The following is a 26,869-nucleotide window of genomic DNA, read 5'->3' as shown; positions in this document are numbered from 1 at the left end:
TTTCAGACAAAATGCACTAATCAGCATTGATTTAGAAAATGATAGTTATTAAGTTAAGACAGCATGCTGACTTGTTATTTTATGCCATCACTTTCAGTGTTGTAGTGTGTTGTCAGAGCAAAGAGTAAACACCCAGTCATAGTGCGTGATCGCACGTTTTGCCATAGTGTTAGATTTTGATGCAGTCAAAGCAGTTCGTCTTGACCATGTGGCTTGAGCCATTCACTTTACCGACCTTTAGCCACTTTAGTAAAGATATTTTAAGTTTCATTCTGATTCACAGCTAAAGTTTATTTTGTGAGGCAGTATGTCAATTTTTGGGCAGTAGTTTATATCCTGCTGTAGATCTTTTTTTAACGCAAGTACTACCTAGCCGACATTCTTTCGTTATTTCCAATGCATAATAAAGTGGGATTTTTAAACGGCCCTTAAAAGTAACAAAGTTAAGAGTTAGACAAAAAAATACATTTTACCAAAAAAGGCTGGTTTTCAGAATATCATTACCATCAAAATATTTATTTTTTTGTTTATTTACTATTATCTACGACTTAATTATTTACTATTTAATGTTTGACGTGGGGTGAATTCATGACAGAATGATTCCTTTAATCTGAATTCATCAAGCATTTGCTACAAAAATAAATCGAGAGTAAGAAAAAAATGTATGACATAATCCCAAAATTGTTACTTTGGTCTCGTGTCTGTTTAGAGAGGGCGGGGAATGAGCGGATCAGCTCACATGTCAATCAATCACAGCGCTATTCATTAACCTGTTACATCTGTCATTATTGTCCATTCCCCACACCTCTTGCGACTGAGGGGAGATGTGTCATTGTTGTGCCGCCCAACCCCCTTACTCCATTCCCTAATGGCTTAAGGGAGAGAGAATTTTATACCCTGACATTTAATCATTCTAGACCATTAAACAGTGGCAGGAGGAACCACAAGCCGCGTGCCAAGAGGAGCTCGTTTTGCCTTGAACAGCATTGTGATCCAGCCCAACTGGTGCACGTGGCGTCTGATGTTTTACACATCTCTTTGCAGGCATTACAGAGACTGCAGCTGCTAAGGCAAGGATATGCTGTATTTTATCATTTTAAAGACTCAATTTGTTAAAAATGTTGTTTCAAATAAACGCACTACCAACCATTGACGTTTTGTGAGAAGCCAATGTGAGCTGTAAGTCCTCAAAAGATCTGGAAAAAAATATAAAAATGCATAAGATATGAGTTCAAATTGCTCTTAAATTATGTGCAGGACAAAATAATACATTTTGAGAAATGTTTGGTTTTGTGTCCATACAATAGAAGTCGATGGTGGCCAGTGTTGTTTGGTAACCACCGTTCTTCGAAACATCTTCTTTGGTTTGCACAGAAGAATCAAAGTCATAGAGGTTTGGAATGACAAGAGGGTAAGTAAATGATGCCAGAATTTTCCTTTATGGGCAAACTTTCTATTTAACTACTTTTAATCTATTCAAATGATTACATGAGGAAATATATTTTGCCACCTTTGAATTCATTTTATTCTCATTGAGCTGATTCGGAAGAACCATGGGCGTTTCTTGAACGACTCTGCGTAATACTATTGCAGTTTTTATCACAGCAAGACCGACCTACCAGTTATAACTCCTAATCAAACAAGAAAAACAAAACACTGCATTGAACACTAGCAGCCATCCTCCCAAGATGGGGCAACATTCAACGTGGCATGACGTCGATTAACAAGCTCTATACCAATGACCTCACGGGAATTCGTAACCATTTTGCAAGCTGACTTTTTCTAGTACTAGAAAAAAGAAAAATCAATACTGAGCCCACACCACGTCACTGGCACGAAAACAAATTGTTCTGAAATGTACAAATTAGATTGTACAAATTCATACAAATACCAAAATTAGCAACATTGTTAAATAGTTAAGTTTTTGCTTTGATATTATGTAGGAAATAGTGGACAGTACTGAAATACGGCCATTACCTACGGAGCATGAATTTGCATTTAACAAAAAAAGGGACTTTGCCTCCTTATTTCAGAAATCCACGACACGCCACAGATACAAACACTAATTCGAACAAACACACCTCATTCCTCATATCTGTATCTCCAAAACAGTAATTAATAAAATCAGCAGCTTGAACTAGATTAAATCACCAACAGTCTTGTTCCCTTCTGCAATCTGGTGAACATGAACAATGGAAATGGGAACATAAGCGGCATGCCTGTGTGTTTAAGATTAAATATTAAAACTATGTTGAACTCGGTCACCTTGAGAAAAAGAACATTGCAGGCGGGTTAGAAAGCCATTGACATCTGAAATTCTTGTTCTTCACCATAGAAAACAGTCTGCTTCTTACAATGGATCTGAAACCACACAGTTATTATGTAATCAAAGGGAAGTAGCAGTGCTCACTCATCAGAACTACTTCTGCATACGCTTTAAAAACCCCGGCTACTCAAAACTACATCCTAGAAATGGGATGATTTTGTCTCGTGTGTTGAACATACAGTAGTAGTTTGACTTAAATTCACAAATTTCAATAAAAACATTGAATCTAAAGCAACATAGACCTCGGTTTTTAGGAGCATGTGGGTGACACAGGTAAATCAGAGGCTTTGCTTACTTAGACAGAGCTGCCAGAGAACCTGTCACACTAAATTATTTATCAATTTGATGACAGTGGGGATAGAGGGAAGAAGAAGAATGGGAGATGAGGGAAAGAGTGTGGGTTAGAGAATTGTATGTCTGTCAGGGTGTGTGGGTAGATAAGAGTTCATGACTGTTTACATGGCATGTATGAGGGGTGCAGTTATCTGTTCTGCAGTTCTGGTTGATGTAAACTCTATGATGATCTGTCACATCACGTCATTGGCCACTCCTGTTAAAAGTCATTGTGTACAGGTACAGAGTTTGTATCTATGGAACTTCATTTGGAACTTACTAGGAACTATTTGGAGCTATTTTTAACAATACATTTAAGTATTATATACGATCTACACCAACAAAGTAAGCATTTTTTTCTTGCTTTGTCTTTTCACTGAGCTTGTCACAAAGCATTGTGGGATTGGCAATCACACAGACAGTGTTAAACACTGATAAAGATGTGATGTTAAAGCCCTACAGTACTATCTCTCTCACACAGTCTGAGTGGAACAGAAAGCATTCAGTCTAAACATGAGAACAACTACACAAATACAACCCTGGACTCAAGCAATTCAACATGTCGACCAATGTGTTAAATATTCCCAGATGAGCTGTTTTCTATAGTTGAAATAGTTGAAATAAACTTTGGCCATCTGTTTAATACTATAAGTATACTATATTTATATATTATAAGGGAAACTCAAAGGCATTTTTGATATCTTTTGGTTATATTTGCCCCTATCTATAAGCTTGTTCAAGTTTTCCAGACACAGTGCAGCGTAAACACCCCCAGAACAGACACAGGGCCTGAAACTGAAATTAAACTGCTCTCCGTCTCTGTTTTCTCTCAACACTCTCATATATTGTGCAATAGGAAAGAGTTTCTTGATACTACAATGCACTAGATCACTGCATTGGTGAGTTTAATCAGCAACAGTACAATCTAATAGCCTTAAAGAACAGGTCAACTTGAAAAGTAGAAAGACAGAGAGAGAGAACAAAGAACATCTCTCAATTTTACTAACGAAGTACATTTATGGAAATAAATTTTGTTTGGCAGATATTTGGCGATTTGTTTCTGCTGGGTCTAACAAATTTAGCCCCGCCACATGAAGGGGAAATTGTGGCCATAAAGTGCATGAAATGTCCAACGTTCCAAACTTCAGGCAGGAATTGGTTACAGAATACACTTAACAGGTTAAGAGAGAATTAATGGGTAGAAAGGCAGTTGGCACACTAGGGAAACCTGGGGTTTAACTTCAAACAAAAAGACTCACTATGAGGTAAGTGACAGAGGGAGATCACTGATTACAGTCTGCTGGTCGATGCTCATTAAAAAAAATTCTCCCTTATACGAACCTCACACACTTCTCACCTCCTCTACTTCCACCCTGCCATATGCCCTCAGCACAATGCCCCCAGGTGTTGAGGGCAGGCACAGGGCAGATCTGCTTCAGCCAGAAATGAAATTCTGTCATGACTTCAACAACCCTGAACCAGCATGTCAGAGCTGCAGAGGAGAAAAACTAGGGAGAGAACAAAAGAGTGAAAACATTTGCTATATCAAAACATCTTGAGCACAGCTGATGCAAACAAGTTAGTGAAGATATATAAAAACCTGATACTGCATCAGCTTATTTGTGCATGAGACAAGGTCTGAATGATTTGATGCTGGACAGTGGAAATCCTTGGTTTGTTATAGTGGCTTGTCATAAAAATATAATTATATTACATAATATAACATTGCATTGCATTGCATTGCATTGTATCATATGATTTTATATGATATGATATCATATCACGTCATATTATACTATATTTAGTTGCTTGTTTAAATAAACAGTAAAGTAGTAGTGGCTTTTTCCCGACACAAGCAACAAATTAGTTTTATATCAGGTTATATAAAGTATAGTAGTACATAGTGCAACAATCATGGCAAATATCAACTGTGATCAAATGTTTTCTTACATTTCACAAAAAGTAATTTTTTTACACATTTATTTTAATTATTACATTTCAGAAATAAACACAGAAGTTCTCAGTGGATTCATGTACTGTAAAAAATACCATTAAAGTTGTTGCAACACATGCTGCAGTGTCATATACTATCCTTCCATCCATCTGCTATCATCACAGCCCATCACACACTGTTATGTGCAATGCTCATTCGATGCAGCTCACTTCCTGCCATTAGTTCTGGTAATAAAGCAACTAAACTTCAGCATTTTATCACATCCTCACCTTGTGATACATCTCGACAGTTCTAAATTCACACAAATATAGAAAAGAGAAGTATACAGACATGATTCCCCACATCTGCAAAAACAGAAAGAGGAGAAAGAAGAGTTGTGGGATTAAGAAAATTAGGAAACAAAAAAGAAAAAAGGAAATGAAAGAAAAGAAAACAAGTAACTTCCAATAAAAGACAGCAGAGACTTTTAAATATAAAGAAAAAGCAGTGATATACTAAACCATACGCCTTCCAGATTCATATGCAATTTCCCTCAACAATACATTCTGAGTGCTTTGATTGGTTTAAAAGAAACTGAAACAGTCTCAAAATATTAGAAGTAAACTCTTGGCAAGGTGACCTACAAGTTCTTGGAAGAGAGAAAGCAACTCATACCTCAGGGATAGTGAACATATTTTTGACCAGTAAGCATTTATAGAGAGAGTTAATGAAATGTGAACAAGTAAAATTCCACTTTGTGGTCACTACACTTTCAATTCTCAATTGCCTTTTGGTGAAAACGTCAGGAACACAAACAGCAACCGATAAACCTGTTATTTAAATGTGTTTCGTGCCAAATGCACTTCCTACTTTTCTAGAAGCCACTGAATGTATTGATATTAAATTACATTGTCGGATGAGATAATGTGTCTTGTGTATGTACTTTGGTTTTCAGGTAGATGTTTAACCGGAACTTGCAGATATTCTACCTTTTGAGTAATTCTACCTAACATAATTTTTTTTCTTAAATTCCACAACACATTTCACAAAGGAACCAAACATAAGAGATACCGAGTGGACACAGAGAGTGGGATAAAGAAATGAATTGAGAATGATTTGCTCTTTGGCTTTCCCTCTGTCCTAAGGGTTCCAGAGGTGACTATACTGATGATGTCGGACACTTGTGTGTTTTGGATGTCTGGAACTGAGAGCTGTCACGCAAACGCTAACATGGCCGATACATAGTTCTAAAAGAGAGCTTTGCTGCCTTTAAGACACACGCTGTCTTGGTACTCCACACACACTAAACTAACATCGAAGCACCCAAACAGTTGCATAACACTGTCTCATCCCCGTTGTGTGACCCTGCAGCATGCCAAACTCAGCACTGATGCGACGGGGTGAAACAGAGTTCTCTGTCTCTCTGCCTGCCTGGTGGGAAGGAAGTTGAAGTCTCGCCTGGTCGGAGCGACACCAGCCCTCAACCCAATTTCAGAGCTCTGCTTTTGAATTAAAAGCTGTCTGAGAAAACAGGTCATCTCTACCCTTTAGCATTACTCTGTACGACAACATCTCTTTTAGCCGTAATGTTGATTTACAAGCTGAGCTGACTGTTGCTGTGCTGAGAGCTGTTAGGGTCAAAGCTGGATATATTGAGCTTGAAGATCTGGCTTTTTTCAGGCAGGTGAGCAACAGCATCAACACTAACATCCCTGCGATAACAAACAATGAAAATTGTTTCATCCTCTCCATTACAAAAAAGACTGTGGACTGACCTCTTCCTGTGTGTGTGTGTGTGTGTGTGTGTACGTCGATTCTCATAAAATGAACATGCATATGAAACGTTTATACCTTTTGGATCTGTGTTGTATTAATAGTGTGGGTTTAGAATAGAAATGTCGAGCTATTTATTCTAAAATAGGCCTGTGGATTGTGTTTTATAGATTTTTGTATTACAGCCACGCTCAAAAAAAGGTGTGTCCTTGTGCATTGTCTGGTTGTGCATGCTCTGCATGGGGCATCTGTAGTGGCCCCCTCTTGTGGCTGTAAAGGAAAACTACAAACGTCTACATCCTTCCACTACAGAGAGTCTCCTCCAGCACCCCCCATCCCCCACTCTTCATCTCCTTTCTCCTCCCCCTCTCTTCTCTTGCTGACTGCTGCATTGTGGGTCTCTGTAGCATTGTGCTGGCACAGTGAATGTGAGCCTGCTGTGCTGACACATGGAAATCAACACAACCGCACATCCTGATGTACACACAGCATCAACAAAAACACACTCACAATTACATGTTGCATTAACGCTACATAAATGCTTTCAGTTACGGCAGATCTGTTGGAGACTTGCCTGCGTAACCACTACTCAATGGGGATTTAAAGCAGGATGAAAGGACAATTTATTGGGTAATTTTTAGTGGGGATTTATAAGGCATGCATCAATATAACAATTTCTCATTGTGGATTTAATAACTTTGTAATTTCAAAAATTGTATTTGTGACAATGTAAATAGATTTTCGTAATGAAAAATCCTGCTTGTCTGTTTATCTTAGTATTTTGGCATGGATAGTCGGGTTCTTCCATATTGCATTAGCAGGAATAGCATCTACCGCTCTCTATCTTCAGAAGTGCAAGCCGCACACTTATCTGTGGAATTCTCTCTTTGCATATCAACACCTCACTGTAGAGCCCGTCGGGTCCTGAACAAGAGAAAGGGGAATGACCCAGTGAAACCCACAGTAGCTAAGCTCACTGTTTTCTCAAGGACGTGCCATTGATTATTAAAGTAAATTCCACACATGTTTGTAATCTGTGAGATTTGGGATGCAACCTGACAACTGAAAACCACCCACGCCTACTGCCTTTATATGTTACAATCAATTCACATATACACTGTTCAATATATATTGAAAGTTGAAAAAGAGAGAGAGAATTTCTAATATCAAAAGCGAAATTTCCTCTCTCCAACCCCACATGTTTTACCCCAACTGGCTCTTGTTTTCCCAGCATGGCCTCCAGAAAGTTTCCACCCAGTGGGGAGGTGCATCCTACAGTGTAGGTCACTGGGTTTGTGCTTTGGATAATAATGCTCCCTTACCCCTCTCAACATATCCACCAACCCACTTCTCATTGCTCTCAGCCTCAAGGATGAAACGGAGACAAATCAGCTATCAGCACGTGAATGATGAATGATTAATTCAAACAGCATGTTTGAGTAACAGGAAGTGTGCGACTGAGCACAGGTGTGAGTCAGTGTGTGCTTGTAATTTTAGAGAGATAACTGTGACGGCATTGAGGGAATGCTAAAAAAACTGATTTCTGTGATATGAATGAGATTCAGAATGACATGTGCTGTAGAGCATGTTTGCATATTTTGCATGTACACATGACACATCTGATATGCACTCATATGCTTACTGCATCAGATACCTTTATATATTGAACATTGACATATTATACAAATATGCAGTGTTCAGGTCAAAATTATTTAAACCCTAGCTTGTTCAGAGAGCTACAGACACAAAGTCCAGGACAAGGCAGGAAGGGATGGCCTGTTCCGAGTATACACTAAACTGTGTAGGCCTATGGGGACCTGAAGGGAGCACAATGTGTATAAAACACTAACAGGATCTAGGGTTCTCTCTGTTTACACTACTGCATATCTGGGCCTCAGTTTAACCTTGCAAGAAGTTCAAACAAATTAACCAATAAGATCTCACAGATGTAAATATTTTAAAATCTGAATGTATTTTGGTGCCTTTTTTTAAAGTAAATAGTTTAAAGGTCCAACGTGTCACAGAAATGCAAAATAATATACATTACTATGTCCTCAGAGGAGTATAAAGACCTGACATAAAGAAAAGATATGTTTTTATTACCTAAGAATTATCTATTTCTATCTACATACACCGCAGGTACCCTTGCATGGAATTCGCCATATTGTTTCTACAGTAGCCCTAAATGGACAAATGCTCTACAAAGCATGTTTTCTAAATATGTTATCTACTTTGGTAAAGAAGCGAAAACGTGATGACATTTTACTCCTGTGTCAGCCACAGAGACTGTATAAAACATGGACGTAGTGTCCATGACGTCACTTGTAGGTTTGTGAAAAGCAATTTTGAAGCCTGAAGTGGGCGGAGCCAGTTAGCACCATCTTGGCAGCACGTCACTCCTGGATCAGAAAAAAAGGGGGCCCTTGGGTGGAGTTGAGGTTTCTGAATGAAGAAATCACTTTTCACTGAAGTGGCCACGCCCTTAATTGCGCAGGATTATAAGGCTTAAAAAATTCACCCCCTCACAGTTGTAATGAAGGGCATAGTTAGCTGTATAAACCAAAATAAATTGTGAGAGAGACCGGAAGGTTTCAGCTCATGCAGCCACTGCGTTGCTTCTACAGGAGGGTGGATTACGCTGGCTGCAAATCGCATCCGAACCACTAGATGCTGGTTAAATTTCATACACTGGACTTTTAATAGCAAATCTGCTAATAATAATATGTATTTAAGAAAAGAAAAAGAAAAATATACATACAGTAAAATACAGTATAATGTGATTATAATTTTAAAGCTCTCCTCTGGGAAGATAAATATTGCTGTACAAATCACATCTATTAAAGAAGGTACTTTGCAGCGCTTTTTCTGCTGTAGTTTGCTTTGGAGAGCTTTCTGCGTATGGCTGTTCCGCTGTTATAGTTTACAGAAAGGGGTTGAGGTCACTTAAAGGTGTGTTTGCATGTTTGAGCTCAGTGTGGGCCGGAGTTGCTCCCCTGAAGGGGGTGAAAAGGGTAGATAAGAGGAAGCACCTGGCGTTGGACAGGGAGGTTAGACGAGAAGAGGGTTTGGCCATCGAGGGTGACAGTCAATACTCATTTATAATGGATTCGAAATGCATATTTGCCTGTGTTCTTCGATGAGAAAAATAAAAAATGAAGACATAAGAGAGGTTAAAATAATAGGGATCAAAGTGTGAAGGTTACACAAATAAAGAGACATGGACAAACTCACAGCATCTAATTTTAAAGCACACGAATCATTTATCTGAGAAATGCTCTTAATAAAAGCAACTATGAAAAAAGATTAAGACATCTTTCTCTTAGATTTATAACATTGACGTCATCCATCTCGAAATTCAAGGACAGCCAGAGTATAGCACTGGCCTTGTGCCATTCCAGAACAGCTTAATAAATCCTCCAACAGCAAACAATTACATGGTTTAGTGGATATTAGTGGATAACAGTACAACTGCTGTATGTCTCATGCCGGTGTTGAAAACATGTGACTTTATGAACAAACGAATGCTGATCCGCCGGTCCAGTCTGAGTCTTGAAGAATTGATCAAAATTGGGCCTCACAACCTCTGACCTTGGATGAAATGTTGAGAAACAGGGGGTTGGAAGTCTGTAACTGCAGCTGTGTTACATAAACACACATAAACTAGCCTGTCTGTCCTAGATGAGACTGAAATTCTCATCACAACCACTATGAAGCCTGACTCCGTCACTAAATACAGTCAATTACCAGCCTGATTCTTTTTATTGATTGTAAAGACACTAGGCTGTTTCATGCTTCATATTGTACAAGAGACTAATTTTATCTATTATACCACAATTCCTTATAAAGCCTGTGCACTAACAAATTGTGTTTTGGACAAGGTTCTATGGTAATGCAATTAATAATGGTTGTACCCTATACACATTTATACCATGTACTGCCATCTTATTTGTTGTAAGGGCAGCATGTTCAGAGAACATTGTGCTCACACTGCATTGTATTAATCCATCCCAGCTCCACCAGACCCCAGGAGAGATGGAGAGACATAGCACAGCTTTGGCAGACGGCCAGACAAATATCCAAAATAATAATCAGCAGATTTCAGCTCCCCACCTTCCTTCAGCCCCTTTCCATTAACTCCCTCCTCTGCTTTTTACTTTATGGGTGTTTTTAGATGTGGAGACACATATGTGTATGAATAGCTATATCGATGCAGTGATTTATTTGAGCTTTGAAACATAAATACATTGCAAATTGCTAGAAAAAGAATCACTTGTGCTGTGTCAGTGTTCAAAAATTGGCGCATTGATTTTCACATTACTGCTGACCACACAACAAAGCTAACTCATCTATTGTTCAGCCCCTCCTCTGTGAACGCAGATAATGAATGTCCTCTTGATAACTGACGTATTGATGACTCAATGTATTTATGTGGATATGATATGGATATCTGACAGATTTTTCACAATGGTTAATGAATATACGAGAAGTTATGCATTAAACATTATCCAATGGGGCCGTCATCATGCAAATCAGATTGTATTGCTTATTTATCTTCTCCGGCCTATTGAGTGTTATATTCCTGTATTTGTGTGACTACCGGACTTTCCCGCTCACATGGCAGACAAGACAACGAGGAATGAATGTTATATGTGTGTGAATGAATGTAGTGATAGTATTGCTCTATCACTGTCTCTTTATCTGGAGAGCAGGGCGTGTTTATGAGAGGCTGTGTGTCGCCTCTCTGGATGGTCCTTGGCTTCAGTCATCCATATTAATGAATAAGAGCTGCCCTGTTCAGCACTTTTCCCTTGGGGATGGGATTCGGGACTTGGAGATCCACATAAAATATAGCTTCTTGTAAAGACAAAGGGAAAATTGACATAAAGAGCATTGTCAACCCATTAATCGGTAGAGTTTCAATCAAAACATGATCATATAGATGTCACAACCTGTCAACCTGCAGGGGTATACTGTATCCTCACATTTTGCAATGGTGTTTAAGGGATGGTTCACTCAAAAATGACAATTCTGTTATCATTTACTCACCCTCGTCATTTCAAAGCAGTGTAACTTTCTTTCTTCTGCAGAACACAAAAGAAGATATTTTGAAGAATGTCTGGTAACCATGGGTACTCACCATTCACTTCTATTGTATGGACACAAAACCAATGCAAGACAACGTGTACCCTCATTGTTCGGTTACCAACATTATTCAAAATATACAATATATAGAGGGTGAGTGAATGATGTGTCTGAATTTGTCGACAAAGCTGTATGGCACCCTGAACTTCCTTCTCGCCACATTTTGGCTCCTGCTGTTCCTCCTCACCAATTCTGTCCTCCCAACTGCAGCTGTCACTGGGGAGTAAAGATTCAGGCCCAAGTATCCATTTTTATCTACACTGCATCAGGTGTTTTGTTGTGGAAAGAGGCTGTGGTAGTGCCATGTGATGGTAAAGCACACCGAATGCTAATAAGTCCTGTACGGAGGCAGCAAGCTATACATTACTACAGGTTACAAAAAACTGATTACCAAAACAGTCAATGGTATTTCTAAAAAAGGCTTCAGTGAGATGGTATCGATCGGATGGCTGAATAGAGAAAGACTGTTTAGCTGTGCTTTCAATGTCAATCTTTGTCCAGAAGGAGCAGAATCTCCTTGGGGGGAATTTCCATTCAATTGCTGCAGGCTGAGGTCAACATTTATAAACACGGCCCAGATATTACCTCACAGAAAGTTTATAATGCACATTCTGCATAGTTTGCAATCTTTATACATCAGTGAGTTTTTTTAACGTTCTTCACAATCTGCTTCTGCGAACCCAATGAAGTAACTGATCAACATCAGCTGGTTTCTTATTAACATTGTCCTGCCCAATCAATTTAAGGTCAGCCTGCAGTTATGAATTATTCACTCTTCTATGGAATGTTCATTTAAAAAAAGGGACAACATTTGAGGGCAGAATGCATGCTAAAAAAAAGGAAAATGGTGCCCTCCGCTGGATTTAGGCTTTAAAACACACAGCAACATATTGACGACTGTCTCGACATTTCAAACCACCTAAACTTCTTGGCATTTAAAAAAAGGACTGGGAATGAAAACAGAAGCTTGTGACACTGATTGTGTTCTTTCTGCATCTAGACTTTGTGAGGTAAACCTAGCTATTTCCTAAACCACAGAGAGCTTTCTGCTTTCTAGACAGGCCGTAGAAACACAGCACTCCACCCTACAGCTAGAAATCACTCTGTAATTTACTCGAACACACAACAGCCGCTCACCGCACCGGTCCTTGGTGTAACAAAGACACATAGAAAATATTTGGCTTACATAAACAGTAGTTCTTCAGTTACAATGTCAAATTGTCACATGTTTGTACCATACTACACGCAAACTAAATGCAAGACTTGGTATCCCAAATATAAAGCTGTAAAACCGCAAAATTGCTGGTGAGGACATTTACCGGGGACACATGTTTTCTCATTTAGCTTAATTTAAAAGTAGTCATGCAACTGAATGTAACAATTAGCTGGACGCACGGTCCAGGTGAGTTTTGTCCTACCACCATGGGTCACACTTTTATAAAAAAGTCATTTATACCACGCTAGTGAACAGACACATATGATGATCTGTTTAACCTTATTCAATCATGGGAATATGAGCAGACAAACTACAACAAAAGCAATTTAAATACACTGTTTATTCTCGTCAGAGCAACAACATCTAATCGATACAAGTAGAAACAAACTTTAGCGCCCCTTTGATGCACAAATAGGTGAAATGGAAGATTTTGGAATGATGACCAGATGGAGAAGATTGTTCTACAGCTGAAAAGTCGCAGAAGTCTGTGCCATGGCGTTATAGATGAACGTGTTGTTGAAAGGTACAAACTGATGTGTAATGATTTTGATGGCTTCTTGAGCTGCTGTCCCTACAGGAAAACCACAAGAGATCTTACTTCCAAATAAAATCCATATAGTTCAAGTGGCCATCACATGCATGAGCGTGTGACCAGGTAGTCTGTTACGTAAAAGCACGTTCATATTCACCTCCCAAAAAAGCAGCGACTGTGTGTGGCTCGGCAGCTCCATAACGACAGCTGGAAGACACAAAATTAACATGGGAGCATGTGCGCTTTTTTACTGTCAATGTTATAAAGCATATTTTCATACAAATATTCGTCAAGTACATAAGGGTTAAACGTACAACTCATGGATGTAATCATCTTTCACATTGACGTTCAGACTGTACTCCAGTAGAAGACTATTTACACAAAGCTTCAGTTTATTAATGTCTTCCTCCACCTGGTAATTGTAGACACCTAAAAAAAAACAGTCAGACTGTAATTTAATAGTGACAATTCATATGATCGCATATAGTACTTTAACAAATAGCTTTATTTTGGTAATACCATAGTATTTTGATATACACCATCGACATTGTATTTACATGACACAAGTTACCTGTAATAACTTTGTAAAAAAAACAAGGTATTAACATGATATTTGATGCATTCATAGACATATCAATAAAAACTGTAGTGACCTGGGTAACGTGAGTGTTGTTGATAGAAGCGTTCAACTGAGCGGAGCATGAGGTAGAGGACCATCTCACTGTCAGGACAGCCCATGCAGGAGGCTGTGGAGAGAGAAATAACCACTTAACCACATACATGACCTACTGATGATGAACCTTTATAACCATTCTGAGAAATAAACCACAAGCCATCGAAAGAATCCACAGAGAACCTAATACTTACTGATTTCATCTTTGTTAAAGGCATCTACACTGTACTCATCTACCAAAGACCTGCATCGCACCACCCTGAGAAAAGCTGCATTCTTACCTGCAGGGAATAAAATGCCACATACTTACCATTTCCACACAACGCCAGAACAATATACAATTATCGTAGATATCCTAGATGAATATTTTGTACTGGAACATTCATTGTTCATGTAGTAATATGCATGTTGAACAATAGCAGTACTCACAGAAGAGTTTTATTTCCTGTTCTGAGATGCTCTCTGGAGTCTTTGAAATAAACATACAGTCATTATTAGTAGCATCATGAAGCCAATCAACCCCAAAGGTAAACGTTAGCGTGCACATACAAGATAATAAGTGCTATTATCACAACTCAGTATGTTTAATTATATAAATACCTTTCCAACTGAGTGTAAAAGAGATTCAATATGTTTGGACACGATTGTAGCATCCTTCATTGCTTTTTCTCTATAGCTGAAATTGAAGGAGACAAACAAATGCCCTTGTATCAAACAGCCTAGTGTACCAACACAATCTCTAAAGCAACGTTACTTAAGTTCTGGAGTCATCCAAAGTGAACACGGTTAGCCAAACAAAAAAATCATTTGAGTATTAATAACAATATAAACTCACTAATTCATTACAACAAGAACTTTTCTGACTTACTGTAGTCTGAAATCTAATAAAAAATAAATAATACCTACACATTTTGTAACTTGATAAATTTGTCTGAGTCAGCGATCATGTCCGGGATGATTCCGCGCACAGGCAGGTTTCCGCTTCCCTTATTTCGAACAAAGTCTCGCACTCCACGTGCCATCACCCAGAAAGACGGGCTCTATGTTAAACACGCAAAACAAATCCAGTGGAAAAAGATAAACATAACACCATGAGAGCTGCTACCAATGAAGTTATCGTTTAAACGTTGCATATAACACACACATAAGTTAAGGGATGAAAACAGAAAGCTTCAAACCTGCGAGGTAATGTTTTCACACTGCTCCATGTTAAAAATGTCCTCCACTGCGCTAGAGATCTATATGAGGATGAGAAACAAAGGTCAATACATATTAAAGTACAGCACAGCACGCAGATTACCTTTGAGGTGAGAAGATCTACCTTGGTGGGGTTTAAAACTGTGTTCACATTCTTGATAGCCTCCTCAAAGTTCTCTTCATCCTCTGGTGTTCCACTCTCATTCTTAAGCATTCCTGAGAAAACAGGAATAAAAAACTCATAAACACAGAGGTAAGCTAAACTAATGGCTGAAATATGACAGTATGATTACAATCAATTAAATGACCTTCTCTGACGAGTTGTCTGAAAGCTTCCTTCTCCTTATAATTCTTCGGTAACTCTGAGTTGTGCTGAACCAGAGGACACATAGGATGATAAGCTTTAACATTAGTGAGGTCTTACGCACATTAAGCACATATTATAAGCAAGTGGTTCTTAGCTCTGGCCTGTGAGATCCATTATCCTTCCAAGTTTAGTCCTGACCTTGATAAAACACACCTGACCAAGTGAATCAAATGTCTTCAGGAAGACATCATTTTCGGCGCAGCGCAAATCTATCGACGTATGACATTAAAGTACCACGAGAGTGATTCAAACTGTATGCTTTTGAAACGCTCTTGCAGTACTTTAATACGATAGGCCACACATTAGGTTGAACACGTCTATTCTTGAAGACATTGATTAGCTTGTACAGGTGTGTTTTATCAGTGTTGGGGCAAAAATGGATAATGCGGACTAGAGATGAGAACCACTGTTATAAGCACATTTCAAGAATTACCTCACTATACCATTTTTCCAAGTATTTGGCAACAACAATAATCCAGGGTGTATGGTTGTGATCCTAAAACAAACACACGAAATGTAGGCCGACAGTCATTTACAATTAACAAAGAATCAGCAATTACAATATTGACGTGGTAATCGTCATTTTTCATCTCACCTTCTTCTTCATGTTGTCCAGGTCATAGGACTCTATATGGTTCTTCAGCTCTGTAAATGGCTGATCTAGCCTAAGGTCCTCTAATGCATTGTCAGGATGAGACTCAACCACTACAATCAAAGTCAAAGACAGGCCCGTTAACATTTTAACATAGTCAAGTTTCAGAAAATGTTGTTTATCCAGTGAGCTGTCTAGTTAGTCTTAAGGCAGCCCTGCATATTAATGCAAGCTAAGGGTTCTGTGCCCTTTATAAGGACAGATGGATAACTGAACTTGACACATTTTAAAAAACATCTTCAATAATTCTCATGCCCTTTCAAAGATAACTTCAATAACAGAAAAGAAAGATAAACTCATCAATCAACAAAGGACTATTTGTCTACCTGTGTGCTCCTTCACAGCTAGCCTCATGTAACCAACAAGCCCATATGTTCTACATACAAGGAATGGAACACCAGCCTCCCATAACACAGTAGACAGCCTCAAATATGTGCTGTCAAGGTAAGACAAAATAAAATACATGACAATTGACAAAACCAGCATCTTAAAACCAAAGAAGTAGATTGTTTTAAGAGCTATTACCTTTCTGGAAGCTGCACACTGATTACCAGACTAAATCTGTGAAAAAACTCAGGGTCATTGTCCAAAAGTTGATCAGGACTCTAAAGATGAAAAAAGGAAACGTGATGTAAAACAGACAACCCATAGGAAAAAATAAACAATTTAATATTTATATCAAAATTTGACCATCAAATGAAATACTACATTTTAATAGCAATGACAAAATCTGACCTCCTCCACAAAGTTTCCAGACACATCACCGTTAAGCTCCTGCAGTAGTTCAGTTGCAGCCTGAGCTCTGTTCTGCAAAATAATCATTATATGATTTATAAGTAGATCGCATTCAGTTTAGAGATATTTTAAGCATAATTTGAACACACTGCAGAGCTTACCTTTCCAATACTGTTGTTGCTAAGGAAGAAGCTGCAGTAAACAAAATGAAAGTATCATCATGTATTAATAGACATTACTGAATATGTCTATTAATATCTTTAAGAAAGTGTCAATTTAGCATAACTGATAAGTAAATACTAAGGAATGACTTTAAATATACATACTTGTTTCCAACATCCTCCCCTGACACTTTATGCCCGTCAACTAGAGTAAAGGCTCCAATGCCTGTGAAGGAGAGCAGAAACAGAACGTTAATGCATCGGCACACACAGAGAAATGTAAGTGTCACGATTCAATATGTAGTGATAAACACTGATACCTGGCAAAACAAGGTTCTTGAGTATCTCAGTGCCAGATGCAGTGGCATTGATGAGACACACATGAGCATTTTCAAGAGCTTCCTGTCCATGATCTCCCCACAACCTGAAACAAACACGACATGGATAAATATGGTAGCTGTATTAATACCGTGGTAAATTTCGCAGGGACTTTCATACGTAGGATTATAACATACTCTGGTAAAACAGACAGAGGACAACAACAACAACAACAGACTAGCGCTTTACAATATGTTACAATAGTTATTATCAGACTGGCGTTAGATATTAAATACATTAGGGAAGATCGTCTAGGTAACTCGTGACACATTGTCCAGGTATCTGAAATGAAAAGGTCTCATTTTACTGTCATTTTGGGCCTGTGTGTTTTCATGCGCTAATGTAAAACAAAAGGCTAGTGTCAGTGCTAAAAGATAATCATTGTGCACGTTAATGCCGTTTTCTGTGATATAAAGAGCCGCTAGAGATGTACCTGAGCTGTCGATCATATTTCTGTTCTTTGCTCGCTTTAAGGTCTGTCATGGTCCTCTGTCTGCTGCAGCTTGATCTTCTACCCAGTACGCCGCTGTTGCATGATTTTCACATCGACAGCGGCAGATTCGACGCGGAGCGAAGGGCTTATCCTCTGTTTGACCACTAGAGAGAGACAAAAACACACTTTCAGTGTTGTAGTAGCAGAGCACAGTTCTTTTAGAAAGGCGGCAAATAACAGCATGTTGTTCTACCAGCAACATTTGGCAGAATTATTTCCTCCTTTAGATCAACAGACCAACTTCTCTTTTCTACTATTATGTCGCACTATATTTCTGTTGTTCATACTGAATTCAATTATCAATATGTCTCAGTTGGCTACAGACCATGAGAAGGAAGTAGGTAAAGAACGCTTCGGTTTCAGACAAAATGCACTAATCAGCATTGATTTAGAAAATGATAGTTATTAAGTTAAGACAGCATGCTGACTTGTTATTTTATGCCATCACTTTCAGTGTTGTAGTGTGTTGTCAGAGCAAAGAGTAAACACCCAGTCATAGTGCGTGATCGCACGTTTTGCCATAGTGTTAGATTTTGATGCAGTCAAAGCAGTTCGTCTTGACCATGTGGCTTGAGCCATTCACTTTACCGACCTTTAGCCACTTTAGTAAAGATATTTTAAGTTTCATTCTGATTCACAGCTAAAGTTTATTTTGTGAGGCAGTATGTCAATTTTTGGGCAGTAGTTTATATCCTGCTGTAGATCTTTTTTTAACGCAAGTACTACCTAGCCGACATTCTTTCGTTATTTCCAATGCATAATAAAGTGGGATTTTTAAACGGCCCTTAAAAGTAACAAAGTTAAGAGTTAGACAAAAAAATACATTTTACCAAAAAAGGCTGGTTTTCAGAATATCATTACCGTCAAAATATTTATTTTTTTGTTTATTTACTATTATCTACGACTTAATTATTTACTATTTAATGTTTTACGTGGGGTGAATTCCTGACAGAATGATTCCTTTGATCTGAATTCATCAAGCATTTGCTACAAAAATAAATCGAGAGTCAGAAAAAAATGTATGACATAATCCCAAAATTGTTACTTTGGTCTCGTGTCTGTTTAGAGAGGGCGGGGAATGAGCGGATCAACTCACATGTCAATCAATCACAGCGCTATTCATTAACCTGTTACATCTGTCATTATTGTCCATTCCCCACACCTCTTGCGACTCAAAGTGTTCACCCGCGGGACATTTTCCTTTTACCTGCTATAATACAAAGACAGCAATGACTGGCCATCACTGGGGATATGGAGAAGCCAACGGTAAGTGACGGGACTTGATTCTTATCAAGTGCAGATCTCTTCTTAAGAATAGTTACTCTCTGTTTCGTGATATTTCATTAATTGACCTATTTAATGTCCAGTCGTCTATAGTTACAATTGCTGATTTTGTGTAGCACAATTATCTGCTCCCTGCAGTAGGCTATATTGTTAGAATAGATGTTAATACGAGATTAACCTAGTTATCATTTAAAGGGACTTAACCAGAATGTATGTGAGAGTGTGATGACAAGAAGACGTTGTTATGTGCAGAACACAGAAAAACTTGTAACTTTTTTATATCAGCTAATTTGTAATATCACTCACATAGCCAGACATATACATTTATTATGTATAGGTCCAGTGTGTCATTGAATTTCTATTTTAAATTTTGGTTTTAGGTCCAGCTGAATGGCACAAAGGCTATCCCCTTGCCCAGGGTAGCCGTCAATCGCCTATTGATATAGTCCCTGGCAGTGCAGTTTATGATACTAGCCTGTCGCCCATCTCACTGTTTTACGACAATTGCACCTCTATCAACATTACAAACAATGGCCACTCTGTGGTAGTGGAGTTCGTTGACATCGATGATAGATCAGGTTGGTATCAGTGATATTTTATTGCTGGTTTAACAATGTTATTACGACAAGGAATGACATTGGACCTCAGGGTGCACTGGTAATAGTTCATAAAAAGAACCACTATTGACCGTCATGGATTTCTGTGTCTTCAACCAGTTTTAAACAACTTATTGCCAGAAGTTCATACCATGAAAAATTTAACAAAACATGTGTAGTTCAATTTTGTTTATGTTTATAATGTTCTCAGTATAACAAGTTTTCTTTGTTGTCTTGGTAAATTCACAAAAATGGCAATAAATCAGTATATTTATGCCATGTAAGTAGTTGCAAAAAAGTTGCAAAAAATTGCTTTCCTAGACTATTGTGTGTTGTCATGTATTTTGCCTTGAGTTAATTAGAACCTTTTTTTTGTCTTTTTGAAGTTTAACCCATTTAAAACTATGTTTACATAACAAACAAAACACAAGTGTTTTGACTTTTTGAACTTTCACAGAGATCAAAAATTGTCTATTTAAAGTTTTAATGACTCTGAACCTTCGTTTTTGGCCCATTTTACTGCTTAAAAAAGAAATCAAAATCTATTTTGTTATGATTACCATATGAAAATGCACAATTTAAATGTGGTAGCTCTGTTCAGACAATAGTCATCCAAAGAGAAGTGCCTTAATTAACATAATTGTCAGGACTGGTTGTTCAGTGCGTTCATTTATGCATCTGTCAGAGGCTTTTTCTTCAAAGTGACTCAGTATTTGCTCCCAAGAGATTGCACCTGTTGTTAACACTGTGCTCAAAAAGTTACGGCCACATAAATGAATAGACGGTATACAGTTGCTGAAAAAGTCGTCTATTCTGAAATGTTGGAAAGTTTTTAAATCAATGTTTGCGCTCTGAACTTGACCACAGTGGTTAGACAGAAAGACTGTCACATGCTTTGACTGACACCAGCTGTATTATTACTAAAATGCTGGCTCTGCAAAACACTAATCCATTTTATATTTAATACTACATAAGATATGTTTAATCTTTTTTTTTTATTTACAATGTACCTTAAACACAAGTTCATAGCTAATTTACAGTAACATGATGCCGATCTGTTGACTCTATGTGTCTGAGAAACAAAGCTGCCTTTACAGGCAAAGTAAACTCTATTCTTTTCTCTTTCAGTAATCCAGGGAGGTCCCTTGGACAACATGTACCGACTTAAACAGTTTCATTTCCACTGGGGAGGCAAGGGTTGTGGTGGCTCTGAGCATACGGTTGCAGGAAAAATCTATCCCTCAGAGGTGACGGTGCAGAAAATTGACAGTTACTTATTCACTTAATGTACATATACACAGTTTGTGGTTTATGTATCACAATCCTGTGAACTCTAATTCTGTTCAGCTTCATCTTGTTCACTGGAACTCTGTGAAGTACAAGTCCTTTGGCGAGGCCGCAGCTGCCCCTGATGGTCTGGCTGTCCTTGGTATCTTTCTGGAAGTAAGAATTTACTTCATTCTCTCTTTTACTGTTCCACAGGGAATTAAGGTACCCTTTACCCCAAAATGAAAATTCAGTTTACAGTATCATTCCTCATTTTTTCCCAAATGTATATTTGAAAGGAATGACAGCCTCACCATTCAGCTTCATTGTATGGAAATGAGAGACAATAATGTGACTGATGGTATCAGTCAGCTTTTGTATTCCATGAGGGAAAGATAGTCATAGAAGTTTGTAACAACACGAGGGTGAGTAAATAAAAATGTTAGTTTGGTGGGATGTATGTATTTGTTAATACTTTAGGATACTTTAGTGGAAATGGCACATCACACAGACTTCACGTTTACAGACAAATAACAAGCTTTTCAAAATGACATATTTAATTTTGTACCCATTCTTTTTTATTTAGATAGGTATTGAACACAAAGGTCTTCATCAGATAACAGATGCCATGTATATGGTGAAGTTCAAGGTATGTTTATTTACATTGAAGAAATATGAAGGGGAAACATGAGTTTCTTGGGAGTGTTTGAGAGATAAAACATGAAATATAAAACATTTATGATTTTGGGTAGTGTCATATGAATAGGCAAATTGCTGCGGTACTTTAGCCCTCTTTTGCATTTTTGCATAACCAAATGCCACTTTTCTTTGCATAGGATTTCATATGAAAAAAACTTGAAATATGTTAAGTAGTTTGTTTCTTTAAAGTCAAGAAGTTATTTTTTTCCAGAGGACCTATGAAACCCCCCAACATAGGACGATTTTTTAACCCCTATATATATATATATATATATATATATATATATATATGCATTTGGTGATTTCATTTTTTTTCTTTGCATAGTTTATTTTTTTATCTTGAACACATACATTATTATATTTATGCATGTTTAAACGCCCACTTTTTGGGTCTTTGATGTTAGGTAAGATTAACAAAAATAATCACAAAATAAATATTACATTGGTTTGAATTTAATGAATTAAATGACGAATCCCATCCACATATCTAAATATGAAAAATTGTTCTATGCAAACTGAAATGCTTGTAAAATATATAATTTGCCATGGAGTCTGAAGTGGATGTCAAATAAGGGATAGAAGGAAATACAGTTTATTATTGTTAAAGAGAAATAATGGGACTGCAGGTGTTCTTAAAGTCATGAAGCTATATTTTTCAGCATTTACACCTGTGCCATTACAACAGTGTGCAATACTCTCACCTTAAAGGGATAGCTCAGCCAAAATGAAAATTCTGTCATCATTTCTCTTGTAATTTCAAACCTGTGTGACTTTCTCTGAACACGAAAGATGATCTTGAGAAGAATGTCGGTAGCCATACAACGGCGATACCCATTGACTTGCATTGATTTTGTGTCTTTACAATAGAAGTAACCTAAATGGGTTCTGCTGATGGATGGCTACCAACATAATTTTGTGTTCTGAAGAAGAAAGAAAGTCAAATAATTTTGAATTGACAAGAGGGTGAGTAGAATTGATAACAGAATTTTATTTCTTTTAAATTTTTGGGTGAAATGTCCATGATGCTTGGTTTAGCATGCCAGCATGGCGGCTTGAAAACTTCCATTGGCTTCACCTTCTGCAGTTGGTTACTAACTAATTAAAACTTTGTTTTGTCTTATAGACTTGTTTTCTTGTTTTTTTCATGTAGGGGACTGTTGCTGATTTTAAGGGGTTTAACCCAAAGTGCCTCCTTCCTCTCAGTCTGGATTTCTGGACATACCCAGGCTCTCTCACCACTCCCCCACTGTTTGAGAGTGTCACATGGATTGTTCTGAAAGACCCTTTGTTTTTGTCAGAGAAACAGGTGGGCTACTTTTGTGACTGCTGTTTTTTAAAATTTGAAAACACAAAGAAACTTTACGGATGGTTGATAAAGGTATTGCGTGTTTTCCTAATTATCACCTGCTCTGTTTGAGGATGCCAGTTTATGAAAATGAATGGTTGTGGAGGGAGGTGGATGTGGAATGTGTGCCCACGTAATTTAAAATGTATGGGTGGCGATGTAAATTAGAGTCTGTCCACATTATTCGAATATTGCCTCTGTTGAATAACTCTAAGACCTGAGACAAAACATGTGCTATACGGTTGGTGTGATGCATACCTGAATAATTTTGGATGTGTCTCTTAAGTTATTCAGATGGTTAAGTGTCTCATTCTAAAGTTTATACAAGGCACTTGAAGCAAAAACACACCAAATATCCAGGACAAATTTTCAGCTGATATTGCAGTCATGCTTTTGCAAGCGACAGATGATCCCCACAGATATGTAGTTTACTTGTGTCATACTGTAAAATGAATGGACAATTAATGCATTTTATTAGAATTTATGTGAATGTATACCTGGTTATGAAGAATTCATATCTGGTTTCTGTCTTGTCCTGACTGCATCAAAGGAAATTTCAATAATGTGAACAGGACAGCATGTTGGCTTCATTGTCATGACAGGAGCCTGTCGCATCTGGCACGAGGTCACAAGACTTTAATTTGAATATTATATTACAAATAAGTGATCAACAATATGTGTAAAATGTTTAGAAGATTAACAGCCTAGTTTCTTGAGACATATAAGTGTGTAATTTATTTTTGTCGCTGTAGTGCTTACTACTTTTCCCCCACTTTTTTTTCTCCATGCTACTGTATTTGGACATAGATGGGAAAGTTCCGGACACTGAATTTTAATGGAGAGGAAGAGGAGAGCCGAAGGCGGATGGAGAACAACTTTCGCCCACCACAGCCAATAAAAGGCAGGACAGTCCGGGCCTCTTTTAGATAATTTCCCCGTTGTGATCCACTCTTTCCAGAAACTGTTCTAAAATCAGAGAGATTTAAGGAGAAAACCAACTATCAATCCTTAAGTGCATGACAAACATCCTTCTGTATATTTTTGAATTCATGTATATCCACAAACTTCAAACATTAAGAAATACTTAACAGTGGACCAACAAAGTGCTTAACATCAAAAGGAATTGCAAACTCATGAAAAGACTTGACGATAGCAATAATGTTATTTGTAGATGCTTGTGTTTGATTTAATATTTATATTTATTTTTCTTTCACATCTAGGAGATTATATGTAGTATGAGTAATAAGGTTGTATTGGAACTCTTTGTCTAGTGCTTATAGGTCCGGTTGGTGACCTCAAACATAATGCAGCTTGACTTTGACACAGAGCTCTTTGAATTCAAGGCTATAGGTGTTTAAATCCCTTCTCATCCATCTTTATATGACTTGTGCACACAGATACTTGTTGCAGATGTCTGAGATATTTGTGGTTCCAAAGGCTCCAAACTAATGCGGTCAGATTAATTGGCTGCTGTGGGCATTCTCACAACTTTGGGAAAGGGTCAGAAATCCAGGAGCTCTATTTGACCTGTTAATCTTCACCAAAGGCTCTTTTGATAAGGCATGTGTGATGTCACTAGCTGTTTAAAGACACATTGCTCTTCTTGGAATAGCTCAGGGAAATGCCGAAGCATGGCTTTCCATTAACACTTTAAAAATGAATACACTGGACTATATCACTAATAGGAGTAGATAACTTTATTGTCAAGCTTGCAGCTACATGTTGGTTTAGTTGCTATAGTTCCGTGAAACTCACTGCAATCACTGTAATAAAATATGCTCCATATGTTTTCTATGAAGCCTTACAAAAGCTTTTACAGTAATAAGGTGATGTGTGAAGGTTGAAATGAATGATGGATTACACTGGTCACGCTTCAGATAGATGGTAAATATAGTTCCTTTTATCACTGTAATTCTTAATGCAGTCGCTGGCATGGCTACAAAAGGGATTTTCACTTTTTGGTGGCAGGGAGGATATCAACCAATTTATATTTCGTTTTTAATGTTTAAATATTTACGAAATAAAATTATTTTAATATTGTATTTGTCATCTGTCATTGTCGACTGTATTTTGAGCATAAGATTGTACTTGTTGCTTTATGGACATGTTATGGTAACATTTGTGCAGAAACTATATGTATGGGCAATTCCGTGAAAATGTCAACCTGACCACGAAAAAATGTGGTTTTTACCAGCGGTTTTTACTATGGTAATAGCACAGATTTTAACATTTGGTGGTTCAAATACCCATGTGAGATCTCTCTTCAAATTTGTAAAGCATTTGTTTTATCTTCAGTGCATGATTTTTCATAGTCAGGTAAGTTCCATTTTCAGGATTGTCACATCCGTAACACTATATATTCTTATAAATGGACACATGAAAATTAATATAAAGTAACTTTTTTATGTTCTATAAAGAAAGATCCCTTTTTCATTCATTGGGTACTATAGCTTCATGATTGTGCATTTTATTTTACAGAAACCCTACAAATGTTTATCGTCTTCCAAAAACCGCATCGTTTTTTTTTGTCACATAACACATGTTTATTTTCCTTTAAAAAAAATTTTTTTTCATAGACTGACATTTTTTGATGTTTAGACTCTATCAACAAGGGTTCAAATTCCTTCTCTGAGCATTTTTATGTCACGTCCATAATGCAAAATGTCACATCCATAACGCTGGAATTGCCCATATGTTATGCTTATAAACATAACCATAGCATGGCATGTCACTGCATTAGACAACAAAACATCCAAGTGCCAAAATATAACAAAATTCCATTCATTTTAATGCACAAGTAAACATTTCACAAAATGAAGTACATTGATTTCTATTAAAAAACAATATATATATTTGGTTTATTTGGTTAATTGTTACACAGATATCTTGCTTTCTGGCTGTACCTGTTAAATAAAGTTGTTCAGTTATTTCGATGTCACATGATTAATGGATGGTTGTTCCCGCTGTAAATGTGTGGTTTGTTCCTCATGTCCTCCACATTTTTGCATGACCAGAAAACCTGCTAACATATGTCATTTACCAGAACAGATAAAGATGGAGACACAGACATGCGGTCTCAATGCAACCTTATCAGATCATAGCTAAGTATAAATGTAAAAAACTATTTATACATTTAAGCAAATACACGTTTAAACACATTACCAAATTAGATATTTTAGAATTAATTGTGGAATAAAATGGAAACAGTAAACCTCTATTTGTTGATTCTGAGCTGCCCTCATGTGGTGATCACTGAATCAACAACAACTTTGCTTGTATATAGTACAGTGCATGAACAAATATTACTGTTGTCTTGCTGAAAAGTGAATATAAACATTTTCTTTGCAGTATCTGAAGTCAAAAAAAATACAGAGAATCTTTTCTATTATTTTGACCTGTTCCTCTAGTTTCCATTTTCTGTAAATAAATGCAAAGAGATTGTTAGTAGTTCACAGAATGAAACAAAAATGACATTTTTACTTAACCACATAACTAGTTATAAATTCAGAAAAACTGAAAATAATTTTTATATGGTCTCTTTATTTCTTGGTGTTTATGTTAAATATAATAAACATAAGTAAAACATGCTAAAGGCAAGATTTGCACAGCACCACATTTTTGTTGTGTGTAATACATATGGGTGAAACGGCAAACAAGAGAGAATGTTACTTAATTTATGGAGTGAACTGTGTTAATTTCAAGGTTTATTACCAACATGAGCATCAAAGGACAACATTACGCCTAGAACTTCTACTGCGCAGAGTAATC

The 26,869-nt window shown here is 37.4% G+C and overlaps 2 protein-coding genes across 4 annotated transcripts; one reads left to right on the top strand and one right to left on the bottom strand.

Annotated features, from left to right (window-relative positions):
* Window positions 1-13,044: 13,044 nt before the first annotated feature.
* LOC130427062 (NEDD8-activating enzyme E1 regulatory subunit-like) lies at window positions 13,045-17,991 on the bottom strand. Its single transcript, XM_056754088.1, has 20 exons — window positions 17,852-17,991; window positions 17,361-17,464; window positions 17,206-17,266; window positions 17,041-17,071; window positions 16,880-16,951; window positions 16,670-16,749; window positions 16,471-16,580; window positions 16,088-16,197; window positions 15,926-15,988; window positions 15,434-15,497; window positions 15,250-15,341; window positions 15,107-15,166; window positions 14,835-14,968; window positions 14,529-14,604; window positions 14,358-14,397; window positions 14,123-14,209; window positions 13,909-14,001; window positions 13,570-13,684; window positions 13,413-13,462; window positions 13,045-13,294 (listed from the first exon to the last, which is right to left on the bottom strand). The coding sequence occupies exons 1-20, from the start codon at window positions 17,899-17,901 to the stop codon at window positions 13,185-13,187; spliced, it is 1,602 nt and encodes a 533-aa protein (XP_056610066.1). The 5' UTR covers window positions 17,902-17,991; the 3' UTR covers window positions 13,045-13,184.
* Window positions 17,921-25,141, top strand: ca7 (carbonic anhydrase VII). 3 transcript variants are annotated; one of them, XM_056754098.1, is made up of 8 exons: window positions 17,921-18,248; window positions 19,090-19,177; window positions 19,576-19,773; window positions 20,920-21,038; window positions 21,139-21,234; window positions 21,644-21,706; window positions 22,907-23,062; window positions 23,909-25,141. In XM_056754098.1, the coding sequence occupies exons 1-8, from the start codon at window positions 17,952-17,954 to the stop codon at window positions 24,029-24,031; spliced, it is 1,140 nt and encodes a 379-aa protein (XP_056610076.1). In that variant the 5' UTR covers window positions 17,921-17,951; the 3' UTR covers window positions 24,032-25,141. The 3 variants fall into 3 exon arrangements, with proteins under 3 accessions (XP_056610076.1, XP_056610094.1, XP_056610086.1); XM_056754116.1 differs by having other exon boundaries at window positions 18,079-18,252; XM_056754108.1 differs by having other exon boundaries at window positions 18,081-18,252; window positions 18,978-19,177.
* Window positions 25,142-26,869: the final 1,728 nt, after the last annotated feature.

This window comes from Triplophysa dalaica, chromosome 1 (assembly GCF_015846415.1).
Source record: "Triplophysa dalaica isolate WHDGS20190420 chromosome 1, ASM1584641v1, whole genome shotgun sequence".
NCBI classification, from domain to species: Eukaryota; Metazoa; Chordata; class Actinopteri; order Cypriniformes; family Nemacheilidae; genus Triplophysa; species Triplophysa dalaica.
This window is presented reverse-complemented; position numbering and strand designations above follow the sequence as displayed.